The sequence below is a fragment of the Ursus arctos genome, unplaced genomic scaffold (assembly GCF_023065955.2).
Source record: "Ursus arctos isolate Adak ecotype North America unplaced genomic scaffold, UrsArc2.0 scaffold_7, whole genome shotgun sequence".
Lineage (NCBI taxonomy): Eukaryota > Metazoa > Chordata > Mammalia > Carnivora > Ursidae > Ursus > Ursus arctos.
The window spans coordinates 51,912,011-51,937,403 of NW_026623089.1; the positions used below are offsets into that span (position 1 = coordinate 51,912,011).

The window sequence follows — 25,393 nt, forward strand, 5'->3', positions numbered from 1 at the left end:
GGGAGTGGGAGAGGAAGAAGTAGGCTCCCTGATCTGCTCTGGGATCACGCCCTGAGCCGAAGGCAGACGCTTAACGACTGAGCCACCCAGGCGACCCTAAATAAATCTTTTTATTTTTTTTTTTTAAGATTTTTTTTATTTCTTTATTTGACAGAGACAGCCAGCGAGAGAGGGAACACAAGCAGGGGGAGTGGGAGAGGAAGAAGCAGGCTTCCAGCGGAAGAGCCTGACGTGGGGCTCGATCCCAGAACTCTGGGATCACGCCCTAAGCCGAAGGCAGACACTTAACGACTGCGCCACCCAGGCGCCCCTAAATAAATCTTTTTAAAAAAGATATTTTAAAATTCTACACCAGTGCTATTGAGCTTACCAAATTTCACATTTCAATTTATAATTATTCCACGAATTATAGACTTTTGACCCTTGCAAACTTAATATTCTTTTTTTTAAAAAAAGATTTTATTTTTAGGTAATCTCTACACCCAACATGGGGCTCAAACTCATAACCCCAAGATCAAGAGTTGCATGCTCTACCAAATGAGCCAGCCAGGTGCCCCACAAACTTCATATTCTAACTGACTTCTAGGGAAGCTGAGTAGTATTCCACAGTTCTGAGATGTAGATAAAATAAAGAGTTGTTAGAATGGTGAACTGATTACCAGAAATTCATATATAATATCTCCCCCTTTCAGTTTCTACCTTCACTTTCCCTTATTCAGCTTGGGAATAACCCTATTTAAAAACCTAAAACATTCAATTCTGCTTTAAAAACACAGTATTAGACACAATGGTTAGAATCAGTCATTGATTAAAAGCTTCTAGTTTTTGACAACATAATATATGGAAGCTTACTGTCCTGCTTATTATACTTCACGTAAAGATATATTAGTGAACTTTTTAAATTATACTAATAGAAAATCTAAATAGAATGAACTCTCTAGGTAATTTATATACACACACAAAATACTCCTAAGTAGAATGCCTTCAAGGTCTACCCAGTTTGTCACAAATGGCAGGTTTCTGTCTTTTACACAGCTGAATAATATTCCATTATATATATGTACCACATCTCCTTTATCCATTTATCTGCAAACAGACAATTAGGTTGTTTTCATATCTTCACTACTGTGAATAATGCTTCACTGAATACAGGAGTGCAGGTATCTCTTTGAAATTCTGATTTCATTTCCATTGGTTATATATCCGAAAGTGGGATTACTGGATTATATGGTATTATGGTATGGTCAGTCAAAGGGTGCCAAACTTCCAACTGTAAGATGAGTAAGTTCTGGGGATCTACTGTATAGCATGGTGACTATAGTTAATAATATTGTATACTTGAAATTTGCTAAGAGAGTAGACCTTAAGTGTTGTCACCACACACACACACACACACACACACACACACACACACACAAAGGTAATTATGTGAGGTGATGGAGGTGTTAATTAATCCTACTGTGGTAATCATTTTGTAATATTAAAGTGTATCAAATCATCACACTGTATACCTTAAACTTACAATGCTATATATCAATTATATGTCAATAAAGCTGGAAAAGAAAGAGCAAATTTAAAGAACAATAACAATAACAAAAAAACGGAATAAACTAAGGCCTGTACTTCTGTTATTTTAAAGAGAGTCCAAAAATCAGGGAATAAAGAAAAACATATTAGCATAACTGGTATGTAACTAACAATCCCTGGTCTAGATGTTCAGTCATTCCAATGTAATAAAGTCTGGTTCAGTAATGTCTTACTATTTAAAGGATACTTGTCCATTCTTGCTGTATTTACTATATTTTTTCTAAGTTTCAACGAGCTTGCACACGGAAGAGAATCTGGCTTGTGAACAATCAAAATGCTACCACCGTAACTCACTTATTTCACTGAACACAGAATGACCACCTGAGTCCATGGAGGACACAAAAATCACAATGCTTTCTGTCTGAGCACTAACAAAGAAGAGGAATAAGAAGAGTTCGGAGAATAGATTAGTCACTTCTGGTTGCCTAGGAGTCAGAGCAAGAAAGAATAGAAAGAATAGGATCATTAAAGCCTTCATGGAAGAGCCGACCTTGACGATTTTGACATGAGGAATAGGAGGTTAGGAAGGAAAAAGCACCTTAGAAAAAGGTGAGCAAACACTGAGATGGCAAAGAATGGCACAGTTCAGAAAAGAGCAAAGGAAGAAAAGGCGGAGGAAGAGTAGACAACATGTAAGAGAGAAAGAGGAAAACTTAAAGTAGATGTGGACCAGATTTTGGAGGCGTTCAATGTTTAGGCTTTCACTGAGAATATTTTCTACCTTAGACACAATTCTCAAAAGCAGAATTGAAAAGAAGGGATGCCCTAGGAGGGTGGTGATAATGGAAGGGGCATTAACAGCAGTTAAGTGACAATAAAGATCAAGGGCAGAGAGAGGAAAGTGACAAAAAAGACCCATATCAAAGCCTATTTTAAAGAGCTATCTAGCATCAGTACTGTGCAGAGCCATACTGGAGTCTGGGACAAAAAGAAAAATTAGTAATACCGACTGCCTTCATTTAAATTTTTGATATTTTGTTCATCATGGGTTTTGGCATTAACTTTAAAATAGTTCATTAAAATATTATTTATCTTGATTACTAAGTGTTTTGGGGGCACCCTCTTAAAATTTACACCTGAAGGGGCATCTGGGTGGCTCAGTCAGTTTAGCATCTGCCTTTGCTGCAGGTCATGATCCCAGGGTTCTGGGATTGAGCCCCACATCAGGCTCTCCGCTCTCCCTCTGCCTACTTGTGCTCTCTCTGTCAAATAAATACATAAAATCTTAAAAAAAAATTTGCACCTGAGGCAAATACCACACTTTTTATATAAAAACATAGACACATCAGAAGTTCCTAAGGACTATTACACTAATTGACTTTCACACTACTGACCTTGAGCCATCAAAAAAAAAAAAAAACCATAAAAAGATTAATTTCTGTTACAAATGTTTAAGAGGACAGAGAAGTCCACACTTCATTTTAAAAAGATTCCCCCTGCCATTTTATTAAAATGATGTGACTTTTAGCTTGTATGGAGGGAAGGAGTTTAATTTACATAGAACATTCATTTATGTGAATGAGTGACAATATCCAATAATAAACCATTCTGGTGTCTAGGTAGAATCTAAATGTCAGTCACAGTACTACCCACGTACTCAAGCATGAGGTACTCAATGAGCTGTTCAACTGAAAGAGTTTATCTGGACATAAGACTTCCAGTTTCTTTGAGTATTATCTGCTTTTCAAGGTTATCCAGGGAAAAACAAAGTTCTTTCCAAAAGCCCCTCCATATTTCTCTGACCTTATCAAGATTACTTTTTACCTCTCTTTGGTGGTCGTACATGATACGTTAAGTCATTAATGACCAGCTTAAAGTCATCAAGGAGTAGGAGGTCTATCCCCGTTGAGGCAGCAACTCGAACTCCATCTGTGAAAAATTTAAATGTAAAAATTTAAACTTGTCATATGTCCATAATTATTTGAGAATGATCAGGAAAAAGCAATCCTCAAAATTGATTTTAAAAATTGTACCTTCTCTTTTAAATTCCAGTACACTTTTGCCTCATCCCCAATGCTAAACAAAGCTTTTATTATCTGAGTTTTTTGCTTTCATGACCTCAAGTCCATGAAGATTTAACAATACACTTTTCTCACAGAACTTTAGGAACAAGTAAAATAATTACATAGATCTATAGGTGTTAATTGGAAATCTAGGGTTGTTGGGAGAACTGCATGGATGTCATATATCTATCTATGATGGAAGCTGGTTGAGTAAAAAACACAATGCTTTCTAATGTATGGTACCTCTCAGTATAATTACTGGTTAGTTGCCAGTAATTTGGTAGGGCCAGATTTTAGGGTCAGCAAAGTACACCATACTGGTCTACTAATTATATTACTAGATAAGATGAAAATTAAGTATATTTAAACTACTTAAAGCATAGAAATGTGGCAAATTGTTAACTGGTAAATCCAAGGGTAAATAGGTATTTCCTATGTTTTATGTTTTCTGTAGGTTTAAGATTTTTCAAAGAATGGGAAAAAATATAAGGTACTTACATAAATAAATAGGAAAGATGTCATATCAAATGGGAATTTTTGGTGCCTTATTTTATGTTCTTTTCCAATCACATGTCTTTATTTTGTAAACTTTCATGTGAAAGACAGATCTAAAAAAGAAGTCTTAACATTTCCTATCTCCAGAGATGAGGGCCAACTGTTAGAAAAATTTATTTTATGGCTAAGGTAATAATAAAAGGTTCGATAACATAAAATGTGACCAATCGCTCATCTTTGCCCATGGCATTATATACGAGGTGCTTCTGAATGAGCCTTTTGTGTACATACAGTCCTAAAATTCAACAATTATATTCTGAGAACTGAGAGAGAAGTCACTGGTTCTCATGACATTTACTAAGCAAAAAAAAAATGTGTTCTAAAGTTAAGAGTGTGGGATTCTTTTGCAGTGGTGTGTGTGTACGCGTGCGTGTGTGTGTGTGTGTGTGTGTGTGTGTGTGTGGAAGTGGTCTGGGGTGAAATGAGGGTTGGGTGGGAATTAATAATGAATGTGACTGTACCTGGTGAATAGATTGCAACTCTGTCAATTCCCCGATCCTCTTCTTGCAGTTGTCGTAAAAACACACCAACCGAGTCTGAGATAGGTTTGAGTGTGAACTGGCAGCGTTCACGCCGGGATGGTAGCCTCACAGATATCACAGGTAACCCATTTTGATACACCACTGTCACATCTGAATGAAAAAGACCCATAATCATATGATAATTAGATTTCATTGTAAGTTAAAGCTACATTATTACTATTCTTACATAGGGCCTATTATTATCAATGTGGTTTAAAATATTTTCAAAGGTTTAAGAATATGCCCTTTAGCTTTAGTTGAAGGTTATTCTGGGAACTGACTTATGGAAGATCAATCATACAGATCACACAATTCACTTTTCAGGAAAAAAAAAAAAAACCAACATGCAAAGGATTATCTTCTAAGTAGGTCAGGAAGAGACTTTCCCAGAAATTTGAGGAAAAGATTTTGGTATTGGTGAATATAAACCCTAGTTCTATTGAGGAAGATTTTTAAATAGCCAGAGATTGCTGGGCTAGGCTCCATAACCTGTAGGAGGTGGCTCCTAGGAGCCATAGCTTTCAAGAATCCCTGGGGAATAACATGTAAAAAGACATTAAAAAGAGACCCTTACTCAAGGGCAGTCAATTCATATTTATGGCATAATTATTATTTCCAAGGTGCTTGATAAATAAGTATTCTCTTATACAATATGAATATATTATGATATAATCAAAACACTTCTTTTTACATTCTCTTGAACATCATCCTGAGGTCAGCTAGAAGCCAAAATTCAACTATTTGGGATTTTCTAATAAAAGTTATTAAAGGAAACATTATCATAAGCTATAAAACTGAAAAGATGTTCAACATGACAGCACAGAATTCCTATTTCCTTATCTTTTTCCTCAATAGTCTTGATTTACAAAGCCTTAGTCCCTAAAACAAATGTCAGAATAACTCTTTTGAAATAATTTTCATGTGAATTTTTAAATAAATAAATAAATAAATAAATAAATAAATAAAGTTTGAAGCAGAATTTTTTACATGAGCAACCAAGCATTTAACGATAAGTTAGCACTAGCCTGTAAAGGAAAACAGGTTTTAGAGGCAAATCTGGGATGGAATCCTGGCTTTATAACTTTGGGCATAGTATATAACTTCTCTGAGCCTCACTCTTTTGATATATAAAATCAATTTAATCCTTAACTGACAGAGTTGTCTCGAGGAATAAATAAACCATTTAAAACAGTTAACACATGACGGGGCACCTGGGTGGCTCAGTCATGATCCCAGGGTCCTGGGATTGAGTCTCATGTTAGGCTCCCTGCTCAGCAGGGAGTCTGCTTCTCCCTCTGCCCCTGCCCCCACTCGTGCTCTCTCTCTCTGGATCACTCTCTCTCAAATAAATAAATAAATAAATAAATAAATAAAATCTTAAAAAAAATAAAACACTTAACACACTGCTTGATACACACATGATAATGTTTATTAACTTTTTAAGAATCAAAAGATACGTTCTATAATGTTTCTAAGTATTCATGCCCTTGGAAAATGAAGTGTTGTGAGGAAACATATAGATTAACATTCTCGAGATTCCAAATGCCTCACACTTTGCAGTGTTGTAATTATTTACATCTTATTTCCTTGTTTACTCTAGTAATTTATAAGGCCTACAATGTATATGGTGGCCTCACACTACATTTTTATTTTATTTATTTGTTTGAGACAGAGAGAGCGAGAGAGAGAGCATGGGAGGGGAGGGGCAGAAGGAGAGGGAGAAGCAGACTCCCCACTGAGTAGGGAGCCCAACTCAGGGCTTAATCCCAGGACCCATGATTCCAGGGATCATGACCTGAGCCGAAGGCAGACACTTAATCGACTGAGCCACCCAGGCGCCCTCACACTACATTCTTTCAGTAAATTTTAAAAGTAACCCTGAGGCATAGTTTGTAAATAACACAAAATACTTTTATTTTAAGTGGACATTTGATGAGTTTTGACACAATAATGAAGATAAAAACATTTCCATTACTCCCCCAAATTCCCCTGTTCCCCATTCCAGTTAATCCCTAGGCAACCACTGATTCGATTTTTGTCACTACAGATTATATTTAGCTTTTCTGGAGTTTTTATATTACTGGAATCATACAGACTCCTTTGTATCTGACTTCTCTCAACATAATGACTTTGAGATTAACCCACGTTGCTGCATGCATTAGTTCATTTTTATTGCTGAGTAATATTTCACTGTATGTATATACATAATTCATTCATTTTCCTGCTGACTGACATTTGGAATGTTTCCAGTCTTTGGCAACTACGAGAAAAGCTTTTTTATGATTACCCACTTTCAAGGCCTTGTGTAGTTTTTGTGCTATACTTTTCCTCATCTTTTTATTTTTAACCTATCCATGTCTATATTTAAAGTGGATTTTCTGAAGACAACATATAGTTGGGTCTTGCTATTTTATCCAATCTGACAATCTCGGTCTTGCTTTTCTTAAAGATTTACTTATTTTAGAGAGAGGTGGAGAGAGAGAGTGCATAAATGGGGAGGAGGCAGAAGGAGAGGAAGAAAATCTTAAAAAGACTCCCTGCTGAGCATAGAACCCGACTCAGGGCTCAATCTCAGGACCCTGGAATCATGACCTGAGCTGAAATCAAGAGTCGTACACTAAACCAATGGAGCCACCCAGGCACCCTCCAATCTCAGCCTAATTAAAGTGTGTATGTTATAACATTTAATAAATTATAAATATGGTTGTGTAATCTACTTGTGTATAAACCTTGCTACTTAATTGAGCCACCTGTTCTTTCTTCTACTTTTCCTCTATTCTTGCCCTCTTTTAGATGAACTATTTTTATGATTACATTGGCTCATTAACTATACCGTTTTATGTTTTTAGGGGTTTCTCTACAGTAGGTGTTGGCAAACTTTTTCTGTAAAGGGCTAGATACTGAATATTTTAGATTTTGTGGGCCATAATCTCTGTTGAACTACAGAGTGCATTCTGGGGCAGAAGCAGCTACTGATAATATGTAAACAAATGGGTATGGCTGTGTTCCAATAAACTGTATTTACAAAAATAAGCAGTGGCCTGGATTTGACCTATTGGGTTTACTGAACCTTGCTCAAGGGTTTATAATTTACAACTTCAACCTGTAATATTACAGTTGATTTTCATATAATTTTCATATAATTTACCACTTTAGGTATAGAGTGGTCTAGAGTATCTTAGACCAACACACTTCCATTCCCCTTGCTTTGTACTATTGTTCTCATACATTTTATTTCTACATGTTACAAACCACACAATATGTTATTTTTACTTTGACAACTAATTACATTTTAAACAAATTTTAAAATGAGGAAAAATATCTTTTATATTTACACAGTTACCCTCTAGTATTCCTCATTCATTTAATATAGATCTAAATTTCTATTTAATATCATATTTTCCCTTTGCTTGAACATTTGCTTAATTTGCTTAAACATTTCTTGTTAGGCAGATGTGTTGATGATAAATTCTCCCCAATTTTGATAAGTCTGAAGTTTATTTCACCTTCATTTTTGAACATTTTGCTGTGTAAAACATTTAGGTGGACATTTTTTTTTTCTTTTTAGCACTCTAAAGAACTTTTATCTCCTGGTTTGCATAGCATATGATAAGTTCATGTATATTCTTTATTCCTCTGTACATATGTCTTTTTTCCTATGGCTGCTTTTAATATTTTTTCTTTATCACTGGTTTTCAACAATTTGATTATAATGTTCCTTTCTATGGTTTCCTAAGTATTTTACTTGGGGGATATTAAATTTCTTAGATCTATGAGCTCACAGTTTTCATCATATTTGAAAAATTTTGGCCATTACTCAAATATTTTTTCTAGCTCTTACCCCTCTCCTTCTGGGATTCCAATCATACTCATATTAGACTATGTAGTGCTATCTCACAGGGCACTGAGGCTCTCTTCATATATGTCACGGTTTTTTCCCTCTCAGATTCATTTTGGATAGTTTTAACTGCTATACACTTCAATGTCACTGATATTTTCTTCTGCATTGTCTAAATCTGTTAATTCCATCTATAACTGCTTTTCATCTCAGATATTATTTGTTTCATCTCTAGAAGTTACATGTTTATTGTATGCTTGTTTTCCTTTTTCCCCCTGAATATAAAGATCACATTTATAATAACTATTTTAAAACCCTTGTCTGTTAATTCCATCATCTCTGTCATTTCTAGATCTGTTTCTGTTGACTAATTTTTCTTCTGGTTTTTCCCCCCTGCTTCTGCATATGCCTAGTAATTTTTGATTTGAGGTTAGACATTGTGACTTTTACATTGTTCAGTGCTGGATCTTGTTGCACAGTTATTTGCATATTATTTTGATCCTTTCAAGTCCTTTAGAAAGTTTCTTAGGACAGATCTAGAGATTCCTTTATTACAGGGCCAAATTTGGCTCCAGTTCTAAGATTCAATGAACACTGAATGTTCATATATTCAGTGATGACTCTTCCTTGACAGGAGGGAAGTCGATTCCTGGTCCTGTATGAGCACTAAGAATTATCCATTTTACAATTTCTGGTAATTGTTATTGGAAGTTATTCTAGCATGGTCTTGTGGTTTAGAATTTAGCCAAAGACTTAGGCTATGAGCTGAGGCAAGGTAGGGTCAATCCCATTTGTTTTTCTTCTCTCAGACATCACAGTCTTGTCCCTATTGTCCAATGTCTAAAAATAATTGTTTTACATATTTTGTCTGGTGTTCTAGTTGTTGACAGCAGGGCAGCAATTCCCATAGCAGTTAATCCTCTGTGGATACGTAATTTGAATGTTTATATAAAAATTAAAAAGAAGACAGAAATCTCTATTTCCTTAATTCTTCCAAAAGGGTAGGCTATATTTCCTAAGGAAGAAGAGGCCAAAGATAATAATATGAACTTAATATACAGTAAGTACTATCTAGATAGTTTAAGGATATTTGAAAAATTTGTCATTTTCTTTTTCATTTCTAAAAGAATCCTTAGTGGGATGCTGGGCTGGCTTGTTCAGTTAAGTGTCTGCCTTTGGCTCCGGTTATGATCCCAGGGTCCTGGGACTGAGTCCCTTGCTCAGGAGGGAGCCTGATTCTCCCTCTGCCTGCCACTCCCCCTGCTTGTGCTCTCTCTCTCTCTGACAAATAAATATTTTTAAATTTTTTTTTTTAATAAAAGAATCCTTACAATCCAGTGTTTCCTTAGTCAGAGACATTAACATGAATATCCCTACTTTTTCTATAGGCAGAAATGATAATGCCATCATAAAATTAGGTGACTAATCTATTTATTTCTGTGCTCCCATTATATTCTTTCTACATGTGAAAAAACTATTCAGCCACATATTTCAAGAAGCAGAGAGAGGTGAATTTAAATAAAAGATGGGGAGTCTTAAAACACAAAAGCATGAAAGGTTTCACTAAAGCATCAGTTTCACAGGTTAAGTGCTTAGGGGTTACTACTGTAAAATAACTGAGATAAAGTCAACAGAGAAAATTAAGGTCTTTCTCACCCACTTTTTACACTAAAGATCATGAAGCCTTTCAAAGGAGTGAAATATGAAAGCTTTGAGAAACAGTGCATAGAATAACACACTTCACGACTGACAAACCTTCATTATAATACTGCTTTTGAAATAAATCCCCAAGTCTCCTCCTTTCCCACACACTAGATTGTAATGTAAATGTAAGATTTCTTGGTTTGCAACCAAAACCAATTACCCAAGTTCCTCAAGTTTAACAATATGTAAAATAGCTGCTGGTTGTAGCAAAGTCACAATGGGTATTTACAAGCTACTGACAGTTATCAGCTCCTATTCTCTAGAGATAAATATTCTTTTTAAGTGTAAATTGTAGTTCTTTGGTTGGGTTTATTTTTAATGTTTTGCTTTGATTTCCATTTCAATAAAATAAGAAATAATCTAAGTATGTTCTACAGCAGTGTGCTTCAAAGAAACCCAGAAATTATGGGTCAACCAATATGAATACTGAGAAGGAGAACATGACAGTGGATTTAGGCATAAAAACAAAAAGGTAAGGGATATTCCAGACTAAGAAGAGAAGTGCAAGTACAATAGACATTTGGGGTTGAAGAAGGAATACATTAAAAACAAAATGTCTTTGGGGCACCAGGTACAGAAAAAGTTGTAGAAATGCTTGTTTTTTAGCCAATTGTTAAGTGGGAAAGTTAACTGCATTTAAGAAATTTATTTGGTGCTCAAAATAATGGGTAAAATCTCCTCCAGATTAGATCATCTCATGTATGAACATAACTGCATACATCTTAAGGACTTATGAAAGGGAACTGGTGCAATAAGGAAAAACATATAGGGTGTTTCTTGCAAAGCTACTTAGAGCTGAACCACTGGATGATTCCAGTGGCTTAAGATCTTGTGTTTCTTTTCCTTCCCCTTTCTGTAATACTATGCATCAAAAATGCGAACTATAAGCAGAGACTTTTAGCGTTGGAAGAGATAGAGAAATCATAGAGACTATGTCTTTCTTTTGCAGCTAAGATTAATAAAGTCCGGCATGTTAAATGATATTCCTAAGGTGGCAAGAGTTCAACCCAATGCAAAGTGGCTTTGGATCTCATCAATTGACTAAAAAGTCATTTTTTCCTAGGTCAGATATGATTTAGGTTGCTAAATTCAGTGGGAATTTTAGCCCTTAACTTGCTTGTTTTAGCAACATCTAATGATGTCAACCTACTCCTTCACTTTATAAAAAGTTTTCCTTTGGCTTCTGTGATTCCACACTCTCCTGGTTGTTTTGTACCTTTCTGTCTACACTTTCTCATTTTCTTCATAGGTTCTTCTTCCTATATTCATCCTTTTGAAAGTTTCTAAGTGCTTTGTCCTTGGCCTCTGTGCTTCTCAATCTACACACTCTCTAGGTAATCTCACATCCTTCCATACTGTCAGGCACCATCTAAATGCTGATGATGTCCTAAACCTATATTCAACTATCTGCTGAGTTTCCTATACACATACCTCAAATTCAAAAAATCCTAAAACTGATTAATCTTCCCTGAACCACTCATCTCCGACATTTCTCATTTTGGTCAATAACACCACCATTATTTAACTACTGCCCAATCCCAAAAATTTATCCCTGACTACTCTTAGAACCAGAACATGACATTCCTCACATCTAATCAGTAACCATGTCATTTCATTATATTTTCTAAACATCTCTAATCCTTTCAATTCTCTCTACTACTATCATCTTCTTAGTCCAGGCCACTACCACAGTTCTTCTATCAGCTACATTATAATTGGACTCCTTACTTTATTCCAGCCTTGCTCCTGTTCAAAACATTATCCACACTTAGAGTAATGTTTCTTTTTCCAAAGGAAACCACTATCCTGAATTTGGTATTTGGTGTTCAGCATTCCCATCTATGATATACATATAAGCAGGCAGGCAGACACACACACACAGACACACACACAGCTCAATATACCATATACAGTATATGGAAGCCAGCCTTTAAGATGACTCTCTATGATCCTTGCCTCTAGGTATTCACATCCTTCTGTGGTCCCATCCCACATCAAATCAGGGCTGGTCTGTAAAAATCAGTAGAATACAGCAGATGTGATGGCTATGTCATAGAGACTGTAGCTTCTCTCTTGCTCTCCTGGAACACTTGCTCTGAGGGAGCCCAGTAGCCACAAGGACAATCCTGCAGCCCTTTGGAGAAGCCAACATTAAGAGGAAGTGGAGTCTCCCATCAAGAGCCAGTACCAACTTCTTAGCCATGCTGTGAGCCACCTTAGAATTAAATCCTCCAGGCCCAGTCAAACCTTTAGATGACTGCAACCCTAGCTGACATGGGATTGCAACCCCATGAGATTCTGAATTGCCCAGCTAAACTGCTTCTAAATTCCAAATCCATAAAAACATGAGATAATAAAGGATTATTATTGTTTTAAGCCACTAAGTATGTCCATAATTTGCTATATGGTATTAAATAACTAAATATGGCATGTTTTTTGCATATACTTAGATGTTACATAAATGGTGGTACTATATTCAATTTTCTACAACTTGCCTTTTATGCTCAATAATGCTTTGAGATTTATTCAAATTGAATCACATTTCTGGATCATTCATTTAAAGTCCTATGTAAAATTTCACTGTATGAATACACCACAATTTATTCATCCCTTGAAAAAGCAGATTTTTTTTGTTCCTTATTACAAATAAAAAGAAGGCTAAAAGAGTTAGCAGCACTCCTTGTTTTTAGTTTCCAATATAAATTTGGCCAAATTTTCTTTTCCTTTTTGAGCTCTTTGTTTCACATTTCATTCCTTATGCCATCTGGAATTTACTTTCGTGAGGTAAGAAGTCAATTTTAACAGCAGTATTTATTGAATAGTCTGCCTTTTCTCCTGATTTACAATGCTAATTCTATCACACATTAAATTTCCATATATGCAATGTTTCTCTAATCTGACCCTACAATCTTTCCTGAACCAGCATTTCACTGTTTTGATTATTATGGTTTTAAAAATACATCTTAATGTGGTTTGGGCAAACCTTTCCCCCTTTTCTACTCCAAATTTATCTTAGGTATTTGTATAGTTTTATTCTTTCATATGAATTTTTGAATATGTTCAGCAGTTTCTCTTGGGGTTTAGATTAGCATTGCAGGGGCGCCTGGGTGGCACAGCGGTTAAGCGTCTGCCTTCGGCTCAGGGCGTGATCCCGGCGTTATGGGATCGAGCCCCACATCAGGCTCCTCTGCTATGAGCCTGCTTCTTCCTCTCCCACTCCCCCTGCTTGTGTTCCCTCTCTCGCTGGCTGTCTCTATCTCTGTCAAATAAATAAATAAAATCTTTAAAAAAAAAAAAATAGATTAGCATTGCACTGGAGTTTATAAATACAGGGAAGCTGACAATTTTTACAATGTTGTCTTCACATTCATTAATGTTTATAACTCTGCATTTATTTTTATCTTGTTTTATGTCCTTCAATACAGTTTATTCTTAATATATGTTTTACAGATTTTTTTTTACTAGTATCATGCCTAGATAGCTTCAAACAATTTATTTTTAATACTCACTTCTACGTTCATAAATGTAATTCCAAAGGCCCATATGCTTTCTCATTAAATTATGTTAGACAAAATGTAAGACTACCATTTTAATAGAATAAACTAAATATTATTTTGGTGATAATAAGGCCCTTCCTTACATTATTGCAAAAATACATTATGTCAAAAATATCCTTGAAATCTGTAATTAACATGTATAAACAATGTTCTTGCTTCACAATAACCTCAGAAGAATCTATTTATGAAAAATAGATCATTGAAATTTTCTTTACATTATTCATAATATATTAAATATACTAAATCTGTCACATATTAACATCATTTGAAGAATACTCATGTTGAAAACATGTAAATATTTATGTAGGAAATATTTTTCCACAGCAATATAAGAAAGCCCAATTATATAATTACAACATAAGTAGTTTAATAAATCCAGCTGTTTTTTTCTAACCAGTAGTATAAATTAATTTTTTTTAAGTTTATTTATTTATTTAAGAGAGAGCAGGGGAGGAGCAGAAGAGAGGGACAAGCAGACTCTCTGCTGAGCACGGAGCCTGATGCTTGATCTCAGGATCCGAGATCATGACCTGAGCTGAAACCAAGAGTTGGGCGCTTAACCAACTGAGCCACCCAGGCGCCCCTATAAATCAGTTTAATCACATCAACTATATATTTCACTTTGTACTTGAGGTGAATCATTATTTGTATAACCGAATCTCTATAAACTACATAAAACTATTTTTGTGAAGTTATTATGAGGCCTAGATGATGAAAGTTGGAAAAACACAGTTATAAATTGTCTTTGAATGTATGGTATTATCAGTCTGATGTTAAATAGCCGTACAACCTATGTACCTTTTGTTAATTCTGGTTCTTGTAAAATGAATTCATGAAAATATTTCTCATAAATGTCAAAACCATTTGTGCTAAAAGGTCATCCCCTCCTTTCTTCTCATTCATATACTCATTCTGAGAATTAACAATTTTTGTTTGCTTTTACAAAAATGAAGTCCTGTCCCAAAATAGTACTGTAACATTTTTTCCTTTTAAAACCAATGCTTTTGATGGTGCTGCTGTGAAAGTAACTTTATTAAACCTTGACCTTTGGCCCACTTTAACTTCTGGGTACTGAGAAGCAGAATCCACTCCTAAACTACAGACAGTTGAGTACGGTAGAAAAAGCAGGGTTTTGGAATCTCAGCTTGATCGTACTCAAGTTCTACCACAGGAGACAGCTTGAATCCATGGGCACACTACTGAATATAACTGTACCTCAGTTTTCTCACTTACAACATAGGGATTCTGATATCTCATAAGGCTGCTGAGAAGATTCAATGAGAATATGTGAAAAAAGGCCTGCTTTATAATAGTTTTTCTTGATTTTCCTAAAAACTATAGTCTTAAAACCCAAAGTCTAAAGTCATAGAATACATGCAATCATGTCTTTAAATCTCAAGATAACAAATCTGACTTGTTCCACTGAGGGCAACAACAAGAAAAACAGTGGGGGCGCCTGGGTGGCACAGCGGTTAAGTGTCTGCCTTCGGCTCAGGGCGTGATCCCAGCGTTATGGGATCAAGCCCCACATCAGGCTCCTCCGCTAGGAGCCTGCTTCTTCCTCTCCCACTCCCCCTGCTTGTGTTCCCTCTCCCGCTGGCTGTCTCTATCTCTGTCAAATAAATAAATAAAATCTTTAAAAAAAACCAAAAACAGTGTATACTATATAAACCAATTCCATGTTTCTTAGTACTTTTAGATAATTGACTTCTTTGAGACACTGATAAAGGTATAGATTCCTCCTTCGGCCCTATTTCCTGAAAATTCAAACAATTCATACATAAAAATTTTAGATATAATATTTTATTGCATCAGAAACCGATTTCCTTCATATTGCCTGTTATGGACTGAGCTGTGTGCCCCTGACCAATTCATATGTTGGAGCTCTAATTCCCAGTGTGACTATCTGGAGATGGGTCTTTAGGAGGTAACGAAGGTTACATGAGATCATAAAGGACAAAGGACAGGCCCCAATCTGTTAGGACTGTGGATTTATAAGAAGAGTAAGAACTCTCTCCACTCCCCACCATGTGGGAACACAGACAGAAAGTAGCTACCAACAAGCTAATAGAGTTCTTATGAGAACCAGACCACGCTGGCACTCTGGCCTCAGACTTCCAGCCTCCAGAACTGTGAAAAAATAAATTTTTGTCAGTTAAGCCACCCAGCCTATGGTATTTTGTTATGGCAGCCCAAGCAGACTACTACATTGACATATTTTTTAAATAAATGTTGACAAAAACTGAAGTATTTCCCCATTTTTCACCACAAATTAAGGGCCATTTCTTTTTTCTAAAGAGATAAAACAAACCTGTACAAATTAAATAAAATAAACTTTAATTCTACATAAAAAACCATTTCAATTATAAGGCTGCTATTGTTTGGTTTGCATAAAGAAGTCACATAATGGCCTGGTTCTGGAACATGGTTAACTTGAATATCATCTTTGATATCTAAAAGGTTATGCCTTTTTGTTTTCATGAAAAGAAGTGAAAACTCTGAGACTCTGAGAAAGATATGTGGTAACAAATATAATCACAGCTCACTCTGCCAGATGATGATGGTAGGCTACATGTGTGCAAGGAACATTCGAATTTCCTAAGACTCTTAGAATCGAATTCATTATCACTGTTTTGATGCAGTATCAAAAGACTACAAATCCAAAATTCGATTTTAAGGTTTCTGAGTGGAAAGATAATCTTCAAGAGCCCTGAGGTTTTTCAATTCTTGTAGAGAAACTGATAAAGCTTTCCAGTCATGACCAGTCCCAGAGAAATTTCCTCCAGCAGTTGGGAATTCACAAGGTTGTCTATTTCTAATTACTGCTTGGTTAAAGGAGCTTATGATTGTTCTATCAAATTCGTAATAATGACTAAAAGGTCTTAAATTGGAAGATTATGCTCATTCATAAAAACCCAAATATCCCCAAATAAATCAAACCATAAGTAAACTCTTCCTTGTACTAAATTTTCTCTTCTCTTAAAAAGCAAAACTCCTATCCAAAGTTTAATCAAGCAAAGGAAAATATTCTATTTTGATAGAGTCTTCTTCTCATGATGGTGATTACTTCTGTGGTAGCAGGCAAGGCTTCTTTTATGGCTGTTGGAAGAGCCTTCAACTCCAGTATGTGCCAATGAAAAAAAAGAAATCCAATGTATTATTACAATGGGTGGGGCTCCTTTCTTCTCTGAGGCAATATAAATATGCATGTTACTAAGCTTGGAAGATGCACCATCTGTGCAGAGTACCAAGATCTTCCTTAGCATCAAAAAAAATTTTTTTTCTGGTAGTTATTTTGGCAAAGAAATTTAACAATCTTTCAAAGACGGTGACAACCATTAATGTTAACAGCTTTTCTAATTTCCGTAAGAGAACCTCACATATTTGAGATTTTTCTTTGACTGTGTCAACATGCTTATTAACAGACAAAAACTAGGAACTAACTCCTTAGAACAAATCAATAGTTTCATCAAGCTGCATTCCAGAGGGAAATGGGATAATTTCCAATTCCTTCAAAACTTCAAATTATTGGAATAAATGACAGGAATCCTACAATGGAGGACATCATCTGAAATCTGACATAAATTTGCTTCTACTCCAAGCTAAATCAGTTCAAAACTGTCAGCACATAAAACTTAAAGGTCTTTCCAATTTCACGTGGCAGCTTTTCTTGGCAATGTGAAAGTCAATTTTATAGAACCTTTTCAAAAAAGGCTTTTGTAATAGAACAAAATTTTTGGTAGTTCCTAACTGAAACTTCTACTTACAACAAAAAACCCCCAAAGTGTAAGATATATTTTAAAAATGGAAAACTGTAAGCTTTTCCAGCTTTCCCAACTTCATACATAGGTTGGTGAGAACTCTGCCACATTAAAAAACTAAGGCTTTGTGTTCTATCATCTTTGGTGATTAGGTGATTTCATTACTTTCTTTTTTGTTGTCAACTTTTTGAAAAGTTGGAATGAAAGACAGTAGTGGGGTAGTTTGTGCCCTCAACACCATGATGACAATAAATACAGAATTTCCAAATGTGTATAGGAGTGGCCATTAATAAAACAAGATGACTCAAACAAACCTTTCTTTTCCCTCAAATGATTTGAAAAGCAACAGGAAAAGCTCTACAATATATAAAGAATACTTACAAATCAATACCAAGATGGTCAATTTTTTTAAATGGGCAAAAAGTTTGAATCCTTTTCTAAAGAAAATATTTGAACGGTTAATAAGCAAACTAAAAGACGCTCAACATCAGGACGCCGGGGTGGCTCAGTTGGTTAAGCTTCTGTCTTCAGCTCAGGTCATGATCCCAGAGTCCTGGGATTGAGCCTTGAGTTGGGCTCCCTGCTCAACAAGGAGTCTGCTTCACCCTCTGCCCCTCCCCCTGCTCATGCTCTCTCTCTAATAAATAAAAAAAATCTTAAAAAAAAAGATGCTCAACATCATTAGTCATCAGTGAAATGCAAATTAAAACTACAACGGAGGGCACCTGGGTGGCTCAGTCAGTTAAGCGTCTGCCTTTGGCTCAGGTCATAATCCCAGGACTGGGACTGAGCCCCAAGTCAGGCTCCCTCTCAGTGATGAGTTTGTTTTTTCCTCTCCCCCTGCCTCTCTACATCCCCCTGGCTTATGCTCTCTCTCCCACTCACTCTCTCTCAACTAAAAAAATAAATAAATAAAAAACCCACAATGAAATAATACTACATATCCACTAAAATATCTATAATCAAGAAGATTGATCCAAATAAGTGTTGGGGAAGATACAGGGAAACTGGAACACTTATATGTTGCTGGTTGGAATGCATAGTACAGCCACCTTGGAAAACAGTCTTATAATTTCTTCAAAAGTCAAGTATATACCATATAATCCAGCCATTCCACTAAGAATCTACACCAGAGAAATGAAAACATATGTTCACACAGACTTATAAGCAAATGTTGACACCAGCAGTAGTAACAGTCCAAAATGGAAAACAATCCAAGCATCTTTCACTTGGTGAATAAACAAAACGTAGTATTTTCATACACTAGAATATTTCTCAGCAGTAAAAATAAAGGAAAGAACTGCAACACCCACTACAATAGGGATAAGCCTCAAAAGCATTATAATATGCAAAAGACTACATATTATAGGAGTCCATTTATATGACATTTTTGGGAAAGATTTAATTATTAGAGGCAGAAAGTAGATTAGTGGTTGCCTGAGGCAGAAGGTGGGAGAAGTGACTGACTGCAAAACAGGAACAAGGAAACTTGAAGGGATGAAGGAAGTAGTCTAAAGCTGGACTGTTATGATGCTATGACACGAAATGTGAATTTTATGGTATGTAAAATATATCTCAATAAAACTTTTTTAAAAAAAGTAACAGGACAAAAACCAAAGTGAAAGTTGGGGCACATATTTAGTTCTCCAAACCATCCAGAGACCTTAGGTTAAGAATTATATAATCTATACTTGGGTTGATTAAACAGATGATTGCTCTTCTCTTTTTTTAAGATTTTATTTATTTATTTGAGAGAGAGAGTGAGAGAACGAGTGGGAGGAAGGGCAGAGGGAGCAGCAGAACCTCCACAGAGCAGGGAGCCCAACTTGGGATTTGATCCCAGGACCCAGGGATCATGACCTGAGCCAAAGGCAGTTGCTTAACTGACCGAGCCACCCAGATACCCTGCTATTTTCAATAACCCTTCATTAACAGAATTATTTTCCCTCAAATAATTCTTGTAAGAAATCTTGTACCTTTTGTTAACTATAAAATAAACACAACTGTCTACCACAATTCTCAATACAGGGTTAATTCAGTAGCATTACATTCTGCAGAGAGAAATGAAGACGGCTAGAACAGATTGTTTTCCTTGTTCTTATTCTAGATCACATTTGGCACTTTCCCAGTTGCCAAGGTGAAGATATGTCCTGGGCTTACACTATTAGAAATTGTCAGGAAAACTCCGGTTGTCCCCTTTTCATCCTCAAAATATCCTGGGTTGGATGATCAATTATATATTCAACCTGTCTGTAGCAGAATTACTCTCGTCCTTAACTTTCATTAAAATGAAGGGGAACCCCTTGAAGGCTCTGGAGATCTTAAGTACGTATAAACAATCCAATCATAATGATTTGCTGTTAGTCATTTTACAGTAGAGGATCAGGGGAACAGAGAAGTTAAAACGAGAAGTCTCAAGCCACATTGTTTAGATTAGAGGGCTTTAACACTACCACCAGCACCGTTTATAGAGTAAGTATTTCTGGTGGACAAGTACCACTTCTGCAGGGTAAATATGTTTTTCTCTCTGAGGTGATACTTTTACTATTTTCTCCATTTCACAGATGAGAAAAGAGGCTCTGAGAAGCTAATTATTTGCCTAAAGTTATAAGGTGGTTAAATGGTGAAACTGGGATGTAAACCAAGATCTGCTTGACTCCAAACTTGTCTCTTACTTAATGTCTAAGCATAATGCCTCTCCTGAAAGGGAACATGGGCATGGGTACACACATGTGCACCTGTGCGCCATGTATCCGAAGCGCTTCTCCAGTTGAGGGTCTGTGAGCTGGTTTCAGGGAGTCTGTATCACTAAGAAATTATGCGTAAAATTTCCTATGTATATATATAACTTTTCTCTAAAGAAAGAGTCTAGTGCTTTCACCAGATCTCCAAAACTATTTGTGATGAAAGAAAAACTAAGAACCTTTTAGATTGCTTTGGTAAGAAGGTTAAACATTTAAGATACTATGTACCCTTTATATCAGCTATTAAGAGTCATGATTAGAAGATGGATCAAACAACACAATAAGCAATTACTGAAAGGTAGTATAGATTAGGCATATATACAAGGTACATAAATATAATGTGGTATTTTAGATTTTGTACTTTTAAAAAATGGTGGTCCTCATTTAATACGGAATACAATGCAGCAGCCTCAACTAAGAGCAATGAATGGTGGCAGAGACGTTTACTCCTGGTGGCTAACTCTACTGAAGTAGCTGTGTATTAGGCAGTCTTCTCATATGCTCTACAGACCGAAGGTAAAACTAGTTTAGAAGTAAAAATAAGAAGGATGTATAATTTGGGGATAGTAACGACAATGAGCTGCATTAAATCAATTATTTGCTTCTATTTCTTGATAACTAATATGAGTTGGTTTTCTTAAGAAGGGCAATAGTATTGGTAGGAATTTGGGGATCCATGCTTTTTTTCCCCTTTTTTTTGGAAGTATGTATCTTTTCAACCCCTTACGCAACATAGGGCAACCTACTAGCATTTATGTCCTAGAACAATATTCATCCAGATACCCCAGTACAACTGCACCATTGTTACATTATTCAAATACTTCCATATAGGGTAATAGCAACCACATTAAGTTTAAACAGCTCTGGGGCGGGGGTGGGGGGAGGATTCTGATAACACTGCAAATATCTATTCTGAGGAGTAACGGGATCCTACGACTTTCAAAATTCCTCTGAGGCTTCCTCACTTTAGGTGTCTATAAGTTTGCTAGGTGCTCTTCTGAGGGTTGCTTTGCCTATAAATTAATATTTATAAGGTTGAAATTAGAATTCTATCAAACTAAACTTGATACAGAGGAAATATACATAACATTCAGCTCTAAACGAATGATCTAAACTGTAGATGCGCAATACTGGGTAAGAGAAATGATAGTAAGGCTGTAAACATATTCCCCCTCTACTGTAACAACAACCAAAGCCTCCATCCTGTTGCCCGTTTGCAGCATCATGAACATTCACAAAGCGCTGTGTGTGGACCCCAAGCATCTGTTCATTCTTTCTCACATCAAAGAAGGGCATCACAGCCCTGAGTCTAAGGGAGGAAAAAAACAATCAGGGGAGGAGGTCTCGGATTGAATTGCTTCTGCCTAGGCGCTGATGACACGAAGGGGCTGGAGAGTTTGATCATGATCCACAATATGAAGACCCAATGGTTAGGAAATACCAAAGACGGTGCTTCTGTGACCTTCATATTATCTATGTCCCCAGTGTTAAAACATAAATGAAGAGATGAGATAACAACATTCCATGATCTATGAAAACTTGATGGGTCTATTAGTTTTTCTTTCTGATCTCTCATCTAAATTCACTGCATCTTCATTCAAATTTTATTTCTCTTCTTTAGTACTGTCCCCCCAGCTTCTCTGTCTGATTCCAAGTCCATCTTAGGTGAAGGAGTATGATTTATAAATTCATATGTTAGAGAATGAGAAATACTGAGTTAAGGAAAAATTTACACGTAAAAAAATGGATGTGCCAAAACTCACCATCAGAGGGCACAACAGTACTGCAATAAACAACTCTCAAATTCTGCCAAGAAGAGAGCCTCTGGTGCACCTAGAAAATACAAAAGACACACCCACGGTCAGGACAGAGCAACAAACGTGTGTGTGTGTGTGTGATAAATAACTTTTTGATTATTTAAATAATATGTACTCTTTGTAGAAAAGTTTAAAAATATAGTTTAAAAGTCTCTCAAACTCATATCATCTTAAGATCATAGTGATGAATATTTTGGTTTGTTTTCAAAAGGTTATACAAACACATTTACATACACACATATCACACAATTGCTTTTTCATCTACTTTTTAAACACTCAATATTGGTTTTAAGGGCTATCAACTCTAAACTAAACTTTTATGCTCCTCTTGCTAGCTTTTAGACCTGCATTTCCTTCATAACTAGATGTTAGGTAGTTGTATTATGAATTTGCTATTACTGGGTAGGGATCTAGTCTTTCTGTTCATTTTCCTTTTCTTTTTTTTTTTAAACTTGGTCAGGCAGGCTCATTCCCTGAGTCCCGAATAATTTCCTTCTGAATATAAGAAGGAAATCACTTACAATCTTACTACCTTCTCCGAGAGTAGTGTCCTTTTGCAGATTTAGGTCTAGAATTTAGTTTCTCACAATTAAACTAAGCTTCAAAAAGAATATTAAATATGTTTCTGACTTGTCAAATGATTCATTTATCCCTTTGTACCTTTTACTTTCCCAGCCACAGAAAGTATTAAAGGAAGGCATTAACTGACTAAAAACAATGTCTGCCTCTGAGGCAGATATTATATTCCACTCCATCAGCCCTCAAAGAAAATCATTTGGGACTCTATGACAAGATGTACCTTAACACAACCATGATGCATAACAGACTTTATATCCTTCATGTGAACATCAATTCTCGCCTCCTTCCAACTTAAAAAAGCATGCAGAAATATGAGACTGACATTTACTAAAAATGTAAATACAGTAGTCCCCTCTTACTCACAGGGGCCATGTCCCAAGATTCTTCAGCAGAGGCCTGAAACTATGTATAGTACTGAACCCTGTATCTTTTTTCTTATACACACATACTTAAGATCATACTTAAGATAAAGTTTAACTTATGAATTAAGCACAGACTAGCAACAGTAGCTAATGATAAAATAAAACTATAATAATATACTGTAATAGTCAAATAAATGTGGTCTCTCAAAGTATCTTAACTCTACTGCACTCACCCTTCTTCTTGTGATGACGTAAAATGATAAAAATGCCTACAAGATGAGATGAAATGAAATGAAGGACGTAGGCATTGTGACCTAGTGTTAAACTACTAATGACCTTCTGACCATATGTCAGAAGGAAGATCATCTGCTTCTGAACTGCGGTTGACTGTGGGTAACTGAAAATGAAACCACAGATAAGGGGGGACTACTGTAATCATTTAAAATTACTTGAGACTTAGTTCATAGCTGATCATGGTACACTAATGTGTTTTCATGCTGCTGAGAACCTTTAGTTAATACATACAATGACTTTACTGTGACTTTCAGACTTTTTTTTATGTTTCAAACATTTAGTTAAACTTGATTTTACACATTGATTCAGGGATGCTCTGGTTAAAGATGGATGTGCTGGGAAACCCCACATTCCTGATCCTCTGCTTGAGCCCCATAAGGATCCAAAGAATCCTTGGACTTCATAAAGCAGTTTGAAAACTAATGCTGGAAGGCAGGGGAAGTTGAATCCTACCCCTTATTCTACAATGAAAAAAGTGAGACCCACAGAGGAAAAGTGACTAAGAGTCATACATCAGGCAGAATCAGGATTTAGAATCCAGGTCTCAATTCTGCTAACCATCTTCTATACAAAACACACAGGGCCTTGGTCTTATCCTCTGCAGGTCTTTTTGTTCCTCCATGCTTAGGTAGCTTCTTGCAATATAATTTTACTTTAAATGCTTATTTCTTTTGAATAGATAAAACAGGTACATGATATAAAATTCAAAAAACTAAAACTAAATAAAAAATTAAGTCTTTTACACTTAATGTTGGTCTTCCTCCCATCCCTATGGCCCAACAACACAGTTCTTTCCAGAGGTAACTCGTTAAATCTGAATATCCTATCAAAGACAGTGTTATACATATACAAGCTTGTGTACATATGTATGTATTTGCAGAGATTTTTAAAAACATAAATGGTAGCATGCTAGAGTTCCATTACTCATCTTGCTTTTTTTTTTTTTTTTTTAACTTAACTCACTGTTTTTAGTGACTGAATAAAATTACATTGGTTAAATAAATTTTATGGTATATCTTTACAACTGACTGTTGACAAACAATCTTTTATTATTTTAACACATGATACTAGAATGAATATCCTTACATGTAGGCACCAATATCAGAGGATAAAATACTTCAAGTGCCAAATTAAAGGTATGTACACTTTAAATTTTGAAAGCTATTGCCAAATTGTTTTTCATGGAAATTAACATGAATTCACATACCTACAGATTATATTCCTATTCGCTAAATGAGCATCTGATTCCTAACACCCTCCAAAACAACGTATCATTAAACTTTTTTATTTTGCCAATGTCAAAGCTGAGCAGTATTTCGCTATAGTTGTAATTTGCATTTTTTTGTATTAAAAGTGAAAAATTTTACACATTTTTATCTAAGAGTTAATTGTATTTGCTTTTCTATGAACTAAGTATTTACATCCTTTAACCTTTTTTCAATTTAGTTCTTGGTCTTGGAATATTATTTTGTAGAAGTTCTTTAAAACTGAGAAAATTAGCCCTTTGTCAACAGAACACGTTGCAATCTTCTCTGTAGCTTAAGGGGCCTGTGTCATAAATCTTAGAGGCCCTCCCTACTTTGAGAATATTATAACATTCTCTGTTTGCTTCTTTTAGGTTAATTTTTCAGGTTTAAATAATTGATTCATTAGGAATTAATCTTGGTTAAAGTTAAGTAGAAATCCAACTAATTTCCCACTAATAACAAAGGTGTCCTGTATTTAAATAATTTATTTCCCCCTCTTATTTGAAATGCTACCTTTGTAATTTTCTAAATACCTAGACGGATTTAGATCTTTTTCTGAATTACTATTCTGTCCACTGATCTGTCTGCTCATGTCCTAGTGACTACATTATTTCAACATTCTAGCTTTGTAATACATTTTAGTGTCTGGGAGGGTAAGCTAGTTTTCCCTGATTAAGAATTTTCTTGGTTACTCTTCAACTCTTGAACTTAGAGCGAGTTTGTCTAGTGACACAACACAAACACACAATCCCATTCATTTCAAAAGCAGTATAACAGCATAGTGGTTAAAATCACAGATTTGTAATCACCCTGCCTGAGTTTAG

At 35.7% G+C, this 25,393-nt stretch overlaps 1 protein-coding gene across 2 annotated transcripts in view; it reads right to left on the minus strand.

The window, feature by feature from the left end:
- MCU (mitochondrial calcium uniporter) overlaps positions 1-25,393 on the minus strand; it is a 188,632-nt gene that overhangs the window by 18,505 nt on the left and 144,734 nt on the right. For both annotated transcript variants that reach the window (XM_026504434.3, XM_044386153.3), the window contains 3 exons: positions 22,034-22,103; positions 4,607-4,777; positions 3,352-3,456 (listed from right to left, as the gene is read on the minus strand). In XM_026504434.3, coding sequence (XP_026360219.1) covers positions 3,352-3,456; positions 4,607-4,777; positions 22,034-22,103 — 346 coding nt within the window. The remainder of the gene's footprint in view (positions 1-3,351; positions 3,457-4,606; positions 4,778-22,033; positions 22,104-25,393) is intronic.